We start from the raw sequence: 18,059 nt of genomic DNA, 5'->3' as shown, positions 1-18,059 counted from the left end.
TCAGTCTTCAGAGTTACAGTAACTTTCCTGGCTCTCTCAAATAATACAGTACTCACGGACTTCGATGGTTTTGCACAGTCCAGAGAGTATCACTTGATCCACTATACTGAAGCTATCATGTTGACTGGACTTGATAAACAGGTAGTGGGTATTTTCAATGGTACTGGTCAGATACGTACATGCCACATATCAGGGGGAAGGAATAACCATCCTCACTCTGAGGCCCACCACTTTTATGGGAGTGCAGTCTGGAGCATGTTGCAAACTCCACTCTTAAGAAAAGAAAGGCTCTTTAGACTGCCTCTTTAGACTGTTTGGACATTGGGAGCTCACTGCACACTGGAGGCAAGATATACTTCATTCGGGTGTGTACTGATTGATTGATTTTATAAAATACCTCTTAAGATTGTCAGCTATGGCTGGGCATGGTGGCTCACGCCTGCAATTCTAGCACTTTGGGAGGCCGAGGCAGGTAGATCACGAAGTCAGGAGTTTGCGACCAGCCTGGCCAACATAGTGAAACACTGTTTCTACTAAAAATACAAAAAATTAGCCAGGCTTGGTGGCAGGCACCTGTAATCCCAGCTACTCGGGAGGCTGAGGCGGGAGAATTGCTTGAACCCAGGAGGCAGAGGTTGCGGTGAGCCAAGATTATCCCATTGCACTCCAGCCTGGGCAACAGTGGGAGACTCTATCTCAAAAAAAAAATAAAAAAAAGATTGTCAGTTATGAATGGGGCCTGGGTTAAGAGAGGGCTCTGTACCATGTCCAGAGTGCAATACAAGGTACTCTGCCATTTGGGTTTCATGACACCAGCAGATGCAACGATTATCCAAGAATCTGTCGCAGGTAAGGATATCATATGAAGTCTCTGGCAAGCCCCAATGGGAAAATTGTTGCAGAGCTTTAAAGAAAGGTCATCATGTCCTCTTCTACTGACCAGAGTCACTTTTGCTGTGACACATGCATTTCCAAAAATTACACTATGTAAAATTGTTAAAGTAAAAATTATAGCCGTTAGGAGAAAAACTGTTAGAGATACAATGTCAAAAACTTCATCAGTGACACATTAAAAAAAGAAGGAAATCTAATAAAAACGATACCACAATTTTACACACACTAAATAGTTAATACATAAATACTACAATAAATATGAGCTGGAGTTTGCTTGTGGACATCGGGAGTGTTACAGCTTATGAGTTATTGTGAAGTGGTAAAAGATGGGTTATCTGAAAATGAACGGAAATGTGTAACACCAGATACAGAAGGTTGTAGCTCACTGTCCTTGTGTTATGTCCGCTGTACTAATTTAAAATATAAAGAATAAATAAAATTTCTGTGGTGTTGTCGGCCTCCTCCTTTTACACTAAAGCTGCCTGTATGGTTCCAAATTCGTCCGGATGCCATACAAGACTATTCTAATATCTTCAGCAGTAAAACCATTATCTTCAAGGCAGTCCAACTTTTTTCACAGCATTTAAAACAACTGATCACTTGTATTATGTCATGGCGTACAGACTTCTGACTTTCATCATCACTGTCATCATCATCTTCTGTATCCATACAGCCATCAGCGGCAAGTTGCTGAATGTTTTCTACAGTTAGATCATCGGGATAGGACCCCAGAAACTTTTCAACATCCTCATTTTTGACTGCTCCAAGTCCAAACTGTTTTCTTAGATCAATATAGCTTGTTTTAAACTTTTAAAATTTCTCTGAAGGATCAAATTCTTCAAAATAAAGAATCAAGTCAAAGGCAACCTTCTGCCACACATAACACAAACACTCTTGGTATGTTACTCCAGGCTTCAACAATGACATTGCAATGTTAAACCTCTTCCAACATTCTATAACCACTTCTGCATCCCTGCCTTAGATAACATCAATTAATATCTTAAACATTCATTTTAAAATAGTAAGCTATACTGCTATCACACCTTTAAAAAGGGGCTATTATCAGGGAGGCAGTTTTTGGAGGCAAAAGGAAGAATGTGACATAGGTTGAAATCTGCTTTTGGAGAGAGAGAGCTTGATACACTATAAGAATTTTTAAAGTTTTTTTTGTTTTTGTTTTTTTTAATGTTTTGGGGCATTCATCCTCTCTAACAGAGAACTAAGTAAAAATATAAATGCAAATGTGGGCAGTCATCCATACATTTCGCTATACCTGACATGATCCTCAAATTCTGACTTTAACAATTTCTTTTAAAAGGCTCACAGTTTGGTGAGTGATATTATTGGCTTCAGCTTCAGCTTCAAATTTCTATTTGGCACTGGTGCCGAATATTAGTTATGTCACCTTTAGGAGCCTTAAATCCCAGAGCACGTTTTCTGTCTTTCATATTTGGGTTATTCAAGGCATGCGTTCATAACAGGTTATTTGTTTAATCAAAACCAAGAATTTAACACCATACACAGCTGCCTTCTTCAATTTACTTCTGTATCACTGCTGAAAAACTCTTTTGCAGCTTTCATATCTACACTAATGGTTATGTCTGACAGCCAAAGGCTTAGGAAACTACAGCATTGTTTGAAATCATTAAAGCAACCACTACTAGCACTAAAAGGAGCCACTTATGCAGGGTACAGCGACTTCTATTTTAGATCTGTGTATATAATTACAAAGATCTATATGGGAAAGGTTGTCCCTTAGTTTATCACCCTTTGGTCTTGAATCCAAATATTTGACAATCTTTCCTTTTCTTCTGTTTCTTCAGGCCTTGCTCTTATTGACTTTTCAGCACTTGAACGTGGTCCAGCCATACATACACTTTTATTTTTGTGGCATTATCTTTGATGGTCCATAATGTGGATTCCTTTATATCTCTTGCTTGGGATCTATCGTATGTTCTTATTTCTTTCTAAATGTTCTCTTGTTTCGAGCTTCTCCTTAATACTCAAAACATTCCCTCTGCATGCACTGTGTGGCATTTTTGAACTAGAATGCTTAGATAGGATTGGGATGTTGAATGAGTGCTTTTTTCAAATAGAAAAGATCACAAATGTCAAAGAATAGCACATCACCACCTAACAGGATAATATACATGGTAAAAAGAGGCAGCCAGTGGATACTGGAAACGTGTGTGTTTTATGCATTCCTATGTAGCTTGGTTCAGCTGGAAGCAACTTTCTATGATCACCTACTATTTCTCACGGGCAAAACTGCACATAAACACATGCAAATTTTGGATTATACTCAAATCGTTCTCTAATGTATTAACACTGGAATAAATTCACATTTTAAAAACAAAAATGACTGACGTATTCTTGTGAAATAGCTATTGACTTGATAATAAATCCTGATGAAAGCAGAACAGTTGACCACAGAACATCAAATGACCATGAGACTTGAGTTGTTATGTGATCTGGTATCTGATTTACCCAGCCTAAACCTTAGCATTGGCAGCAGCAACCCATCAAGTAGAATGGTATACTTGAGACTGGACTTCAGTAGGTTCAAGAGACACAAATAAATTGCATGTGCAGGTGTCTCAGACTCTCACGGTACCTGCTTCTGCATCACTGCCGCCCCTTTTTCAACCAATACCTGAGGCATTATAGAAAATTCTTTATGACCCGATAGGTTGGGCACAGTGGCTCCCGCCTGTAATCCCAGCACTTTGGGAGGCCAAGGCAAGTGGATCACTTGAGGTCAGGAGTTTGAGATCAGCCTGGCTAACATGGTGAAACTCTGTCTCTACTAAAAACACAAAAATTAACTAAGCGTAGTGGACGCCTGTAATCCTAGCTACGTGGGAGGCTGAGGCAGGAGAATCACTTGAACCCAGGAAGCAGAGGTTTCAGTGAGCCGAGATCATGCCTGGGTGACAGGGTGGGACTATGTCTTGGAAAAAAAAAAGAGAAAATTCTTTATTACCTGATAAAGAGGGGAGAAATCTTTAAACTTCATGTGTTTGTTATGAGACAGGTCTCACTGTGTCACCCAGGCTGGAGTGCAGTGGCATAATTATGGCTCACTAAAGCCTCAACCTTCTGGGCTCAAGTAATCCTTCCTCCTCAGCCTCCGAGTAGCTAAGATTACAGCTGCCTGTAAGCATGCCCAGCTAATTAAAATTTTTTCTTTTTTCTTTCTTTTTTTTTTTTTTTGCAGAGATGGGAGTCCCACTATATTGCTCAGGCTGGTCTTGAACTCTTGGGCTCAAACAATCCTTCTGCCTCGGCCTCCCAAGGTGCTGGGATTATAGGCACAAGCCACTGCACCCAGCCTGAACTGGCTTGACTTTAAAAAGATTTGCGTAATTTTAGAACCAGTCAAATGAACAACTGCTGTAATATAAACCCAACTCAGAGAGTAGCCCTGTGTACAACTTTGGGCAGTACATCTTGTCGCCCATTTTGTGTACCAAGAGACGGCCAGGGGTAGAGATCAGCAATATATCATGGACAGAGGCTAAGGAGAAGAACAAGACTGAAAAACTGGTAACCAGGAAGTCTGGGGAAGAGGTACATCATTGAACATCTCAGAATAAAAGTTATTCTGAGAATACAGCCAGGCGTGGTGGATCACGCCTGTAATCTCAGTGCTTTGGGAGGCCTAGGTGGGTGGATCACTTGAGGTCAGGAGTTCGAGACCAGCCTGGCTGACATGGTGTAAACCCATCTCTACAAAAAAATTAAAAAAAAAAAAAAAAAAAAAATAGCTGGGCATGGTGCTGCATGCCTGTAATCCCAGCTACTCGGGAGGCTGAGGCACGAGAATTGCTTGAACCCAGGAGGTAGAGGCTGCAGTGAGCCAAGATCACACACCACTTGTACTCCAGCCTGGGCCAGAGTGAGACTCTGTCTCAAAAACAAAACAAAAAAAGAAGGTATCCTGAGAAGAGAATACAAGGATAATGGTGTTCATGTGAATGTTCAGCCAAGGGTGCACATGTGGCAGAAAAAATTTTTAAAGATCAGGTATACAAGATCACCCATTTGTGAACACCAGTTAAGTCCACAGCCACTTGAATGCCTGCTCAATAGGCCCATTTACAAATGGCCATGGCAACTGGGTTTGAGTCTGTGTATGCAAGTCAACAAGGTAAGATTTTCTACACCAAGATTAATCTGGCTACTGCTACGGTCAGTGCTCAACCTGCAAGGAACAGAGGCCAACAATGAGTCCCCATTATAGCACCATTCCTTGGGAGATTCAGTCAACTGTCTGGTGGCAGGATGATTAGACCTTCATAATTCATCATGAAAGACACAGTAACAGATAACCTACTCTAAGTATGAATTTGCCTTCCCTATCTACCTGCTTCTGGAAACACCACTATTATGGGTTAATTGTGTCCCCTCCAAATTCATATGTTGAAGTCCTGCTGCCCAGTACCTCAGAATGCGACCTTATTGGAGACAGGGTCATTAGTGAGATATTCAAGTTAAAATGAGGTCATTAGAGCGAGACCTAATCTGACTGTTGTCCTTATAAATAAGGGGAAATTTGGAGATTAACACGCACACAGTTCAGAGAACCCAATGTAACAAAGAGGGCAGAGCTAAGCAATTAATACTGGATAAATTTAAAAGAAAGCAAAAACAGTCACAAATTATATAGAAGCATAAATTATCTGGCTTAGTTGTGAAAGAAAAGAACGATTCATTTAGACAAATTTTCAGGTCTGATATCCACAGACACAAAATAGTCTGTGCTTAAACAGGCTTCATACTGGATAAATTAAAAAGCAAAAACAGTCACAAATTAAATGTAGACATAAATTCCCTTAGTTGTGAAAGAAAGGAATTCATTTAGGTGGATTTTCAGGTCTAATAATATCCACAAACTCAATATATTCTAAAGTTAAGCAGCCAATTTTGATACTGTAATTCAAATGTAAACTTACATGATCCAGTCTTGTCTTTTTTATAGATTGATCATCATTAAATTCATCTTCCTCATATGGCTCTGAAGAAGAAGATAATTTTCTTTTCCTGGGCCCACCACCTTTTAAAGCAGAGCAGCACACTCAAACTTTGCACAGAAACAGCAAAAAAATCAATTTAATGTAAAACAAAGGCAAAAATGTATTATAATGAATTACTAGACAGTTCTCTTAATATCAGGCCCAGTGTTTGTTGTTCTACATATGACCGAATTGAAAAAAAAAAGTCAACATCCTTTGCAGTCTTTCAGAAGTAGAAATCACTGTAATACTATATTCATAAACCATCACATTATTTAATCTAAAAATACACATTTCTAAATTAGTGAGTAATTCTACAGAGCAACATTAGGAAGGAGGGTTTCTTCCCAGTGGCTGAATGTTGAGCAGTGAAAAAAAGCTGACCCCCACCAAGTGTAAGTTATCTGAATACCATCACAGAAACCAGTAATTTCTGTGTCTACTATGTACCAGGCTTTGCGCAAGGTCTTTTATAAACTACTGTTTCATTTACTTTTCACAAACAAACCTACAAAGTAGGTAACATTTTTATTTCCCAAATGAGGATAGAGATACAGAGAGCTTAAGCAACAAATGCTTTTAATGTAAAAACAAGAGACTATAACATAGGGTACAGCAGTAACAGGAAATCTGCATACTGTCATGATTGGAAGACAACAAACTTGAGCTACATATGCTACTTATGTATGCTTGTATACATTTTGTATACATTTACCTATTTCTTAAATACTTTTGCTTTCAGAGAACAAATTTGTCAGACACATTGCTGTGCTACTATGAAAGCACCTGCTAAAGACTACAAAGGTTTAAGATCTCAGCATTAATTGTATCAGAGCCCTAACTATGAAGTTGAAATAAATACATACATGTCAGCTTAAACATTTCATTAACATGGCTATTACAAAATAAAATGGAATGTTATTAACATTTTAAAGCACAGTACTCTTGTCAGTACAAATACTAACCACAATATTCTAAATGTAATATTTTAAGTCTGAAAAAAAAGCTTCAAATCAGATAATTTTGCCACATCACCTAGACATGCTGAATTCTTTCCTAAAAAGAATAGAACAGAAGCCAGGTGCAGAGCTCATGCTTGTAATCCCAGCACTTTGGGAGGCTGAGGTGGGCGGATCTCTGGGGCTCAGAAGTTCGAGATCAGCCTTGGCAATATGGTGAAACCCCACCTCTACTAAAACAACAAAAATTAGCTGGGCGTGGTGGTACCTGCCTGTAGTCCCAGCCACTTGGAAGGCTGAGGTGTGAGGATCACTTCAGCCTGGGAGGCAGAAGTAGTGAGCTGAGACTGCACCACTGCACTCCAGTCTGGGTGACAGAGTGAGGTCCTGTCTCAAAATAAAAAATAAAAAAAGAACACAACAGAACAGCTAGAGAGACTCCTGACAACATCAATAAATTCGTACTCTTACTTTGTGAAGCAGAGTAAACACTTTGGATATGCATTTTTTTTGTTTCTGTAATTTCATATTCAAAAACAAAACTTCAAAAGAAACAGCATAAAAACATCCCTAGTGTTTAATATGCAGGCTGTCTATAAGACTGCAATTTGTGGTTAAAAAAAATGTGAACTGTCACAATTTGCAGATCTGTTAAAGATCACTTACAGGTATTTGAAAAGGTCTTTTGTTGAAAACTGTCCTAAAATGGCAAGTATAGTTTCCTGTCTTAAAGACATAGTATATTGAAGATTAACCTTATCTTCAAGGTTAGACAAAGCTGCCATTCTATATACTACCTCAAAGTGCACTACACTAAAAATGAAGATGTCTGATGAGATTGTTCTGTCTTTTCCATGATGCAGCATGGAAGTTTAATTAAAAAACAAGAAAATCCTAAATTTTTGTTTCCTTGTAATTTGCCACTTTTTTTTTAAATGAAATAATCTGAAGTACAATGGAAGAATAAGAAAAAACTCAGCTGAAGCTAAATAAATTTAATGAGGATTGTAAACTCTATGAGGGCAGAGGTTGTATTCATTTTGTTTCCTCATGTAGCCTCAGTACCCAAGCCACAGCCTGTGCTACCTAGTAAAGAAGCATAATAAATATTTGTGAAATTAATGAACAAGTTGAGTAAGATGAATTGCTCAAGAGAAAACAGATTAGATGCTACTGTGGAATAAAGTAATTCCATAACCTGTTTTTAATGAAATGTTTATGGACTAATGAGATAATGTGACAGTAAGAATGTATTGGGAAACTGCAAAACTTCTCAAGCATTTTGCAGCTCAACAAATGTTCACTGAGCCTATAATTTTTCAGGAGGTTTTTTTTTGGAGACAAGGTCTTGCTCTGTCACCCAGGCTGGAGTGCAGTGGCATACTCCTAGCTCAGACGCTTTTAAAATAAGTGCTAGGGACGCAGTAATGTAACATTCTCCTGTAACTTTTCTTTAATCATCAGATGACCCTTAAACAAACAGCTGCTAACACTTGGTATGCACTCACTATGTACCAGGCACCTTAATAAGAAGTATACATTGTTAGTTCTTCACAGCAACCTCTGAGTTTCCCATTATATACTATTTTACTGCTAAGGAAACAAAGACAGAAGAGTCAGCAACACTGCTGATGGTCACACAGCTATTAATAATAGAAGACAAAAAAGTATCTTGATACTTTGTGTAGGTAGCACCCACAAAATACTGTCTCCTTGCTCAAACTGGAGGAAATTAAAGATTTAAAATATTTCATATGGAGAAAATAAAATCTTATGTAGATGTCTACTCAAATACAATCCACTTAGTGGAAGAAAAATTAGGTAGATAATTATTGAAGAATGATGGGTCCATGGGAACACATACTGTTTTCTATTTTTGTACATATTTTAAACTTAAAAAAAATTAAAAGTAGAAAGAATCCACTTAGAAAAAATGAGCATTCACAAACATACTGTTGATAAAAGCATAAATTGGCATAACCTTTAACAAAAGGACATGGAAATACACATTAAAATTTAAAATGTGCATACACTTTAAGCATCCTAATTTGAAATTTAGCCAACATAAATAACATAAATCTTTGTTCTATTTATGTATAAGGACGTTTACTTTAGTACTACAATAATGAAAACATAAGTGCTAATTAATAGGGAAACAGTTAATAAACTAATCCTGTGGGTAGTCACTGAGGAATGTGAAGCTATCCCTGACAAATTATTAAATGATTTTTTAAAAGATGCAAACCAATATATTTACATTTTGTAACCTAATGTATGTGTGTTGTATGCCAGTGTATATAAGCCGGAAAAAAGTTGAGAATGACATAAAAGGTGGTTATAATTTAAGGGTGGTTAACGAAGTGTGGGTTTGCTTTAACTATTTACTTTAAATACTTTTTTAGTAGGGTCAGGTGATTTTTACTTTTTTTTTTGGTATGTGCAAGTTAAAAAAAAAACAGCATTTATTAAAAAATTGGACACGCTTCTATATTGCAAGCTCATTCAAATACATTTATTTTTGTATCCCAAGCCCCGAAACATGAAAAAATATTTACTAAATGAAGAAATGCTGATTACCAGCTACGACTTTCCCTAAGACATTATGTTCCTACTAAGATTTGTAAACCTATAATAAAACCACAATGCAACTAGAAATTACACTTTAAAAAGAAAGAAAATATATCCTGTCAAAACTTCACTGTTATGACATTTGGTAGAAAAGCAGTAAAATTATCAATGAGAAACTTCTTTCCTTTCTAGGGAAAAAATTTGAAACTATTAATACCTCACAGGTTCCTATAAGAATTCATAAAAGTGTTTGATAAACTGTGGAGCAATATTAATGAGAAGGTACTATTATTACGATGTAACAACAAATCGACAAAAATTAAGTCAGGCATACCTGCATCACCAAACATCAGCAAGGCAGCAGCAATTGCCCCATCCATGGTGCTTGTTGATTCAATCAACTAACAGAACGAGAAAAGATTAATGTTTTAAATCAGCACTTTAAGAATTGTTACTGAAATATTCAAAAACAAATACATTAAATATAAACATGTTAGGAAAGTATGTGTGTCATAGTTTAAGTTCATTAAGTCCTATGATAAATTTTCAGAAAATCTGTTTTACGTAAAAGGTCTGAACTTTAAGCGTATTTTACAATGTATCAGGTTGACTCATCCTTACTATAAAGAAAAAATTAAAATATAATCACATATATACAGTATATCCCAGGTTTTTTCTATTTTAATTACAAAGTTTTACACAAAATTTCCTACTTAACACTTAACTTGTAGGCACTCTGTGCATGTGTGTGCATGCTCACATTTGTGTACGTGTGCGTGTCAGATGGAGACAGAAAGGGGAAACGGGACTGACAGACATCTATTTATATTTTTTTAAATTTTTTAATTTCTAGGAGAAAAAGGACAATTCTACTCTTTAAAAACAATCTGCTCAAGATAAATGGGATAAGGGTTCTTAAATTTTACTCCATTTCTGAATTGTTTGAATTGTTCAAGAACATATGCATATATTACTTGCACGACATCATTCTAATACACTGTTCAGTAATTTTAGATTTCAGAAGAAACTAAAATCCCCTATTTTTCTCTTGTTATAGCTTCCCATATTTCAAATGAGTTACTTGTCTTAAAAAGATCTTACTTTTAAATAAGGTACTTTTTGTATTAAATCAAGTAGCCTCAAATCAAAGTGCTCTCTTCCACATTAATTTTTCCTAATCTTGGATGCTCAGATATATCCTATTGGCCCCTCTTCATTTTCAAAATAGCCAAAGCATATTCTTAGCAAGCCTAGAACTATTTCACAACCTCTTGAATTCTTTTATATGGATTTAAAACCTTTTGTTGAGTAATTTATAAACATTACCTTTAAATCTCTAGAACTGAAGGGGATCACTTGAAATACAGATTACCTCAAGAGAGTGCTCTGCTTTGGAGTGTGTGATATGCTAAATTTCACAATTTCAGATACTGATTAATGAAACGTTCAGGGAAATTATGCATATCAATCTTATTTTTCCAATAAAATTACAAAATTAGAGAAAGATATTTTCACAAGAAAAAACAACTCTTTGAACTACATTAAAAATTGGCAATCAAGTGAAAGTATTTTTAAAGGATTTGGCCCCTTTATGTTAAATATTTTAATACTCCATGTTTATTCTATTGGAAGATCTTTATTACTGCTTTAAAATATGTTAGCCCTTGGGTCTACACTTGTTTCCATTAAAAAAAAAAAAAAAAAAAAAAGAATCACATTAGCAGATAAGTAACACTGCTGTCAGAGAAAATGCCGACTCAAGGTATCACTAAAGTTTCATTTAGCTAATAGTAAGACAGTTATCAAAATGGTTTGGGGGAAAAATCCAGTGGATTCATGTCAAAAATAACATAGAATAAAACTAATGTAATCTACACTTAAGAGTTCAAACTGGCAGGCACAGGACCACCTATGGTTCATAGACATATTTTGTTTGGCTTGAACTGCATGTTTATTTTTATCTTTTTTTAAATTAGTTAGCATTAAAAGGAACAAAGTACATGCTGCAACAGCGATGAATCTCTTCCACTAGGTGAAAGCAGCCAGTCACAAAATATCAGATATTTGGTCCCATTTATATGAAATATCAATAATAGGCAAAAAAAAAAAAAAAAAAAAAATAGATTGGTGGTTGCCTGGAGCTGGGACAGAGACGAAAACTGGAGAGTGAGGAAACTGGAGAGTGACTGCTAATGGATACAAGGTTTCTTCTGGGTGTCACTGAAATGTACTAAGATTATGGTGACAGTTGCATTATTTCATAAATATAGTAAAAACCACTAAATTGTACATTTTAAATGGGTGATTTTAGGCATAGGAATATAGCTGTTAAAGTGGTGACCAACCCTCAACAAAAATCCAGCCTTATGGCTTTATTTGAAAAATGTGAGCATCCAGTAAAAATGGGCTATCACTGATAGTTCACATGGCCATGTCCTGCTGGAGCCAGACAGCAGCTACCTCTTTCTAAAAGAGTATGTACTCTATAGTTACCACTTAAAAGTTACCTGCCTAGTCCATACAGATATGGTTAACTCCTAAGTCTCATATTGTGGGGAGGAGAACTGGTAGCGGTAGTAGCGATGACAGATACAAAGAGGAAAATACAAAGGACCTGCAATTAAATGATTCCCCTAAGATAATTAAACTAATAAGTGACAGAGCTAGGAATAGACTGTTTATTAATCTTCAGAAATTTATTCTCTACCTAAAACTTAATTGGTCAATTTTTTTTTTACTCTTATAATTAGAGATACCTTAACATCACTTTACAGGTCAACCATACTCCTTTACTTTGTTTCTGTAGTTAAATCAGTATTTCTCAGCAAGAGTGCTACTGGCAGGACTATCCTTAGTTACGCAGGACTGTCCTTTGTACTGTAGGGTGTTTAGCATTGCTGGCTTCAGGGCACTAAATGCCACTGCAAACACTTGTCACAGTTTTATGGAGTGGTTCCTGACATTTCTGAGTATTTCTAATGGAAATGGGGAGGTTATGCATTTTAGAAACACTCAAACAAAAAAACTCACAACCTATGTTTGCTATTAAGGCTACAGTTACTGCATTATTTACAAATGAATAACCTCATCTATCAAAAAGTTAAGACTTTCAATAAATTTCTGGCATTTACTTCCTTTAATAGTTAATATCTTCAAACATAAGATGTCTTTAGAAAAATGACTATCCACTACTAACTATAGCACTAGACGCAGGAGAGATTTTATCTCATTACAGTTACAATAACCAATTACTATAAAAGAATATAACCTTAAGTAAATCATTGTCACTTCTTTGTGGAAAAAGTTCCTTCAAAGTCTGAAGTTTAGCATCTTTAAGATCTTCTAATTCCGAAAGGTCTTCCAATTCTGAAATATCATCATTTCTACGTGCCATGGTAGGAAGGCCTTGGGACTCTTCATCTTCGGATGGCTCAGAACTAAAAATATTTTTAGAGGAGGAAAAAACATTTTTAATGTATCACTAATGTTATTTCATTATACAGTCTATGTATATACATAGTACAACACATCTGCAGTTCTTTTCAATAGTAAATGTAATCTATACTTGTCAGAAAGGGAACTTTGTTTTTCCATTTCAGTGTAGTTACGTGAAAAACCTACATTACCAACGTCAGTATACACTGAAAAAAATCTCAACCCTGAGCTGGGATGGAAAAGAACAAAACGAACTTCTAGCATTTATTTTGTTAGGATTCGCACACATTTATTGCATGCCCACTTCCTCTACTCATCTTCTTTCACCAATACTCTCCATATCAGACGAAGTTATGCTGCTCCTGAGAAATTATGAAGATTGAATGGATACAAAGATAAAGTAATTTTCAGGCCTACCTAGGTGTGATCAGGATCTAACTGCTAAAATCAGAAAGGTCCCATTCAATAAAGGAATCTCTGCCAGAAACAAAACATTTCCTGAGCAAACAGAGAACATTTATTTCATATGAGGATTTATTCTACAACAACTAACTTTATTCCTGTTCGATTTAACTTTATATGTTTATCCTTTATAAAAGACATTTTGAGTCAAATTTTACTCATTTATTTCCTAGACAAAACAATCGCATTTTGAAATTTTGGTTTTCAAACATGGTAGGCATTCTAGAGATCAGAACTAGAATAGTAAATGAATATAAGTGCTAGAGACCAGAGAATGAAAGCAAGATGGGTCTATACTAAGGTATATTCCTAACATCAGCAAACTCAGACTTTGCTATGCTGCTAATTCTATTTCTGAATAGCTCTCTTAGACACATATCCGGAATATGCAATTTCTCTATATGTACTTAGGTTATTTTTGTTGTGTCCTTTATGGTACAATATGTGATGCTTAAGAACATCTAAAAGCAAATTCCCAAAGATCAGGAATATGTGTGGCTTTTTTTTTTTTTGAGACAGGGTTCCACTCCCTGCCACCCAGGCTGTTGTGCAGTTGTGCCATCTTGGCTCATGGCAACCTTTGCCTCCCAGGCTCTAGCAATCCTCCCACCTCAGTCTCCTGAGTCGCTAGGACCACAGGTGCTTGCCACCACACCTCGCTAATTTTTTTGTGTTTTTTGTACAGACAGGGTTTCTCCATGTTTCCCAGGCTTGTCTCAAACTCCTAGGCTCAAGCGATCCGCCTGCCTTGGCCTTCCAAAGCACTGGACTAACGGGTGTGAGCCACTGCGCCTAGCCAGAGTATGTATTTCAAAAGCTTCTAGGTTGAATTCCTGAGATCAGCTCTGAGAAACTGCTCTAAAGTAATGAGGCAAATACACCTCTTCATCACTATGCCCGTCCTTCAAAATTTGAAGACAATCACATGTATTTCCTTTGCATTATTATACCTAGACTTCTCATTCCTGTTGTACTCAACTGTGAATTTTCATTTTGCCTCTCTGTATTCCCTGCTCCCTACTTGACTTTGCCTCTTAGCTGACTGAGAAAATGAAAGCATTCAGGTTGAAATCCCTCTATAATTCCTGCCCTGGATAACCACTTTCAAAGATATTTACTCTTCTGGCTTACCCAAGATATTTACTCTTCTGGCTTACCCAGTGATCAGACTCACTGATCTAACAAATTCACGTGTCTCATGTGGTATTAAATATTGATGTTGACCATGAGTATCATCATGGCTTGGATTTATCTTCCAGACTACAGGAAATACAAGTGATAGAAAATAATGTCATGAAGAAAAAGAAAAACCAGCCGGGTGCAGTGGCTCACACCTGTAATCCCAGCACTTTGGGAAGCCAATGCAGGTGGATTACCTGAGGTCCGGAGTTCAAGACCTGCCTGGCCGATATGGCGAAACTCCACCCACTAAAAATTAAAAAAATCAGCTGGGCGGGGTGGTGGTGCTTGTAATCCCAGCTACTAGGGAGGCTGAGACATGAGAATCGCTTGAACCCAGGAAGCAGAGGATGCAGTGAGCCGAGATCACATCACTGCACTACAGCCTGGGCAACAGAGCAAGACTCCATCTTAAAAAAAAAGGAAAGAAAAAGAAAAACCTATTTTTTTCTGAGGAAAGACTTGATCTCTTTAGAGAAATAGAAAACGGGAGTGGCCCATTCTAGATTAACACAGTTGAAGCCTAATAGCCAAATGTAATTTAGGTCTTGGTTTTAAAAAAAATCAGCTATAAAATACATGAAATCTGAACATAAGGTGCAAATTAAATGATACTAGAGAATTGTTCACTGATAGATGGCAGATACATAATCAGTAATAAGGGAGAAATGCTGGGATGTCCGTAATTTAAAACACTTCAGGTAAAAATAGTAATAGATGACACAATAAACAAATATGGAACACAACTGTTAAATCCAGGTAGAAGGTACACAGGTGTTCATTATATACTACTTCATTTTCTTATATGCTTGAAACTTTAAAAGAAAAAAACCTGTAAGAACAACAGAGTTGACAACTTGCTCTTTTTTCCAGTCTAAGATAAAGAAGTACCTTCCTGTGAAAGACAAAGTCCCCTCTCACTGCTAAGGCATTCTAGTCCCTTCTACATCTACAAGACTCTGCTTTAACTATCTACTATCTTTCTCCTGAATCTTCTCTCTCTTCATAAGCTCTTCCTCCCCAGCCGGCAATCTGCTCAAAACTGCATTAATTAATTCAAATTAATTCCATGTGCCAGGGTTTCCAGGCACTATGGACACAGCAGGAAAAAAAAAAAAAATGCCAATTCTCCTCTATTTCACAGATTTTATTAGACTGATTTTCTACCTCCTTTCTTATGGAGTTGTCAAACTTACTGTTTTTATTTCTTTCGCACAACTACTTAGTGAAACTGCTCTCACTAAGGACAATAATGTCTTCTAAACTGCTGAATGGAATAAAAACTTTTCATAGCTTACCTAAGTTTTCCTTTGTTGTCCTGTACATTGTTGACAAATATATCTTTGAATATTTGGCCCCATCCTCACCTCATGGATTCTGCAACATTACTTCTAATTTTCCTTTCACCTTTCAGTCTGTCCTTCTGAATCTCGTTAACAGACTCTTCTTCCTTTGTTCACCTTCAACTGCTGAAGCTGCCTAGGAGTCTGTCTTCAGTTCTTTCTTGTCTATGAATGCTTCCTAGGAGATTTTATCTACTGCCAGAGTTTCTAGCATCTACATCAGTGGGTTCTCAAAGTTGGGCGGGGGGTAGTTTTGCTGCAAGAGGATATTTGGCAATGTCTGGAGGTATTTCTGATTGTCTCGACTAGGGAAATGCTACTGGCATCTGGTGGGGTGATGTCAGAGATACTTAACTAATCATCCTAAATGTACAGGACAGCGCCTCATAACAACGAATTATCTGGCTCCAAATGTCAATAAATGTCAAGGTTAAGAAACTGATAACCAAAATGCCCATACATGGGGAATGAATGAATAAAATAAGGAACGTTCACACAATGTAGAACTATGGACCTGCAAAAAATAGTAAAAATTTCTAGAACTGATATGATTTCCAGGAGATACATACATAAATGCTAAGTAAATAAAGAACAAATGAATATACACACATGTAGTATGCTATCTTTTGTGTAAGAAACAAGAAAAAAATACATGAAAGTATGACAATAAACTAAACAAACTGATTAGTTCTAAGGTTTGAAAGGAGAAGGGATAGGAAAGAGAGTGAGAGAGTGATACTTTTCTCGAGTACATTCTTTGTAAAGTTTTTATGGCCGGACGCGGTGGCTCAAGCCTGTAATCCCAGCACTTTGGGAGGCCGAGACGGGCGGATCACGAGGTCAGGAGACCGAGACCATCCTGGCTAACACGGTGAAACCCCGTCTCTACTAAAAATACAAAAACTAGCCGGGCGAGGTGGCAGGCGCCTGTAGTCCCAGCTACTCGGGAGGCTGAGGCAGGAGAATGGCGTAAACCCGGGAGGCGGAGCTTGCAGTGAGAAAGTTTTTATTTTTGGAATCTTATTCATATTTTAAAAATTTGAAAGTAAAATTTAAAAGAAAAGAACAAGGTAAAAAACCCTAAAAGGAATACAAACTAATTAATGGTATTTCAAATGAATACCAAAACATTTAAATTAACTAATTAATAATCCAAGTGCACTGACTGTATACCCTCAATCTAAAGACAAAAATAAAACTTATAAACAAATCTTAAACTCTACTTAGTGGGCTTAATGGTCAAGTAGTATGGGTGTAGCTATTCTAAAACTATTTTATGCATACTAGATGACTGAGCAGATTAGTAAATACACTGACATTGGTAGAAGTCAGGGTTCTCACTGTCAGAAGACAACACAGAATAAGAGGCAAAGAAAAGCCCTGTAGTGACAGATTAGAATTATCAGAATCATTATAAACAAATGATTAAAAAACACACACACACACACATTTTCACATATTTCCTTCTCTCTCTCCCTAACTCCAACCCCCTACACCCCAGTATTTCCTAGGTCCTTCTGCAGAAAGGGCAATGACATTAATTCCTACCTCATCAGCAGCAAAGAATGAACACAAAACAAATTTCTCAATTTCCGAGCATCATTTCCTACTAAAAAGAACCAGAACTACTTGGAGAAATAGCTAATTTTAATTTCAGGCTTGAGGGAGGAGAAGTACAAGTCTGGAATACCTTCTTCCAGAAAGGAAAATGATAGGAATCCCTCACACAAACACAACAGTCTGTTTGAAGGGGCCCTCATCTGTCAAAACTGAGAAATTTGTGCACCAAAATGAAGAATAACAGTAATAAATTATAAACCACTGAATAAGTACACATCTATAATTTCATTTTGATATTTATTGTACCACATAAATAAATGTGTAAATGGGGAGAAAAGGGAACATTTCTTTACAGACTACCAAATACAAGTATAAGTTCTAGAACACTGGTTAGTATACCACCATTTTGCAACCATCATTATCATAAATTAATCAGGCAAAAATCAATAGATACTAAAACTACTGAGTGAAAGCTGGCTATGGAATAGGACTATCACTCAGTCTCAAAGTATCTCTCCACAGATAACTTACTTATTACAAAGGAAAAAATGGTAACTTGATAGACAAAACCTAGCAGGGGCCATGTTAATTGAGTCATCAAAGTTCAGCAATAATGGGACAAATGGATATCATGTGCCTCCTGA

The 18,059-nt window shown here is 36.7% G+C and overlaps 1 protein-coding gene across 3 annotated transcripts in view; it reads right to left on the bottom strand.

Moving 5' to 3' along the window:
• The window catches only part of SMARCAD1 (SWI/SNF-related, matrix-associated actin-dependent regulator of chromatin, subfamily a, containing DEAD/H box 1), an 85,218-nt gene that overhangs the window by 43,492 nt on the left and 23,667 nt on the right, over positions 1 to 18,059 (bottom strand). For all 3 annotated transcript variants that reach the window (XM_010385598.2, XM_030918922.1, XM_030918924.1), the window contains 3 exons: positions 12,705 to 12,873; positions 9,771 to 9,837; positions 5,850 to 5,950 (listed from right to left, as the gene is read on the bottom strand). In XM_010385598.2, the coding sequence (XP_010383900.1) occupies positions 5,850 to 5,950; positions 9,771 to 9,837; positions 12,705 to 12,873 (337 nt within the window). The remainder of the gene's footprint in view (positions 1 to 5,849; positions 5,951 to 9,770; positions 9,838 to 12,704; positions 12,874 to 18,059) is intronic.

Source organism: Rhinopithecus roxellana, chromosome 2 (genome assembly GCF_007565055.1).
Source record: "Rhinopithecus roxellana isolate Shanxi Qingling chromosome 2, ASM756505v1, whole genome shotgun sequence".
Classification (NCBI taxonomy): domain Eukaryota; kingdom Metazoa; phylum Chordata; class Mammalia; order Primates; family Cercopithecidae; genus Rhinopithecus; species Rhinopithecus roxellana.
This window is presented reverse-complemented; position numbering and strand designations above follow the sequence as displayed.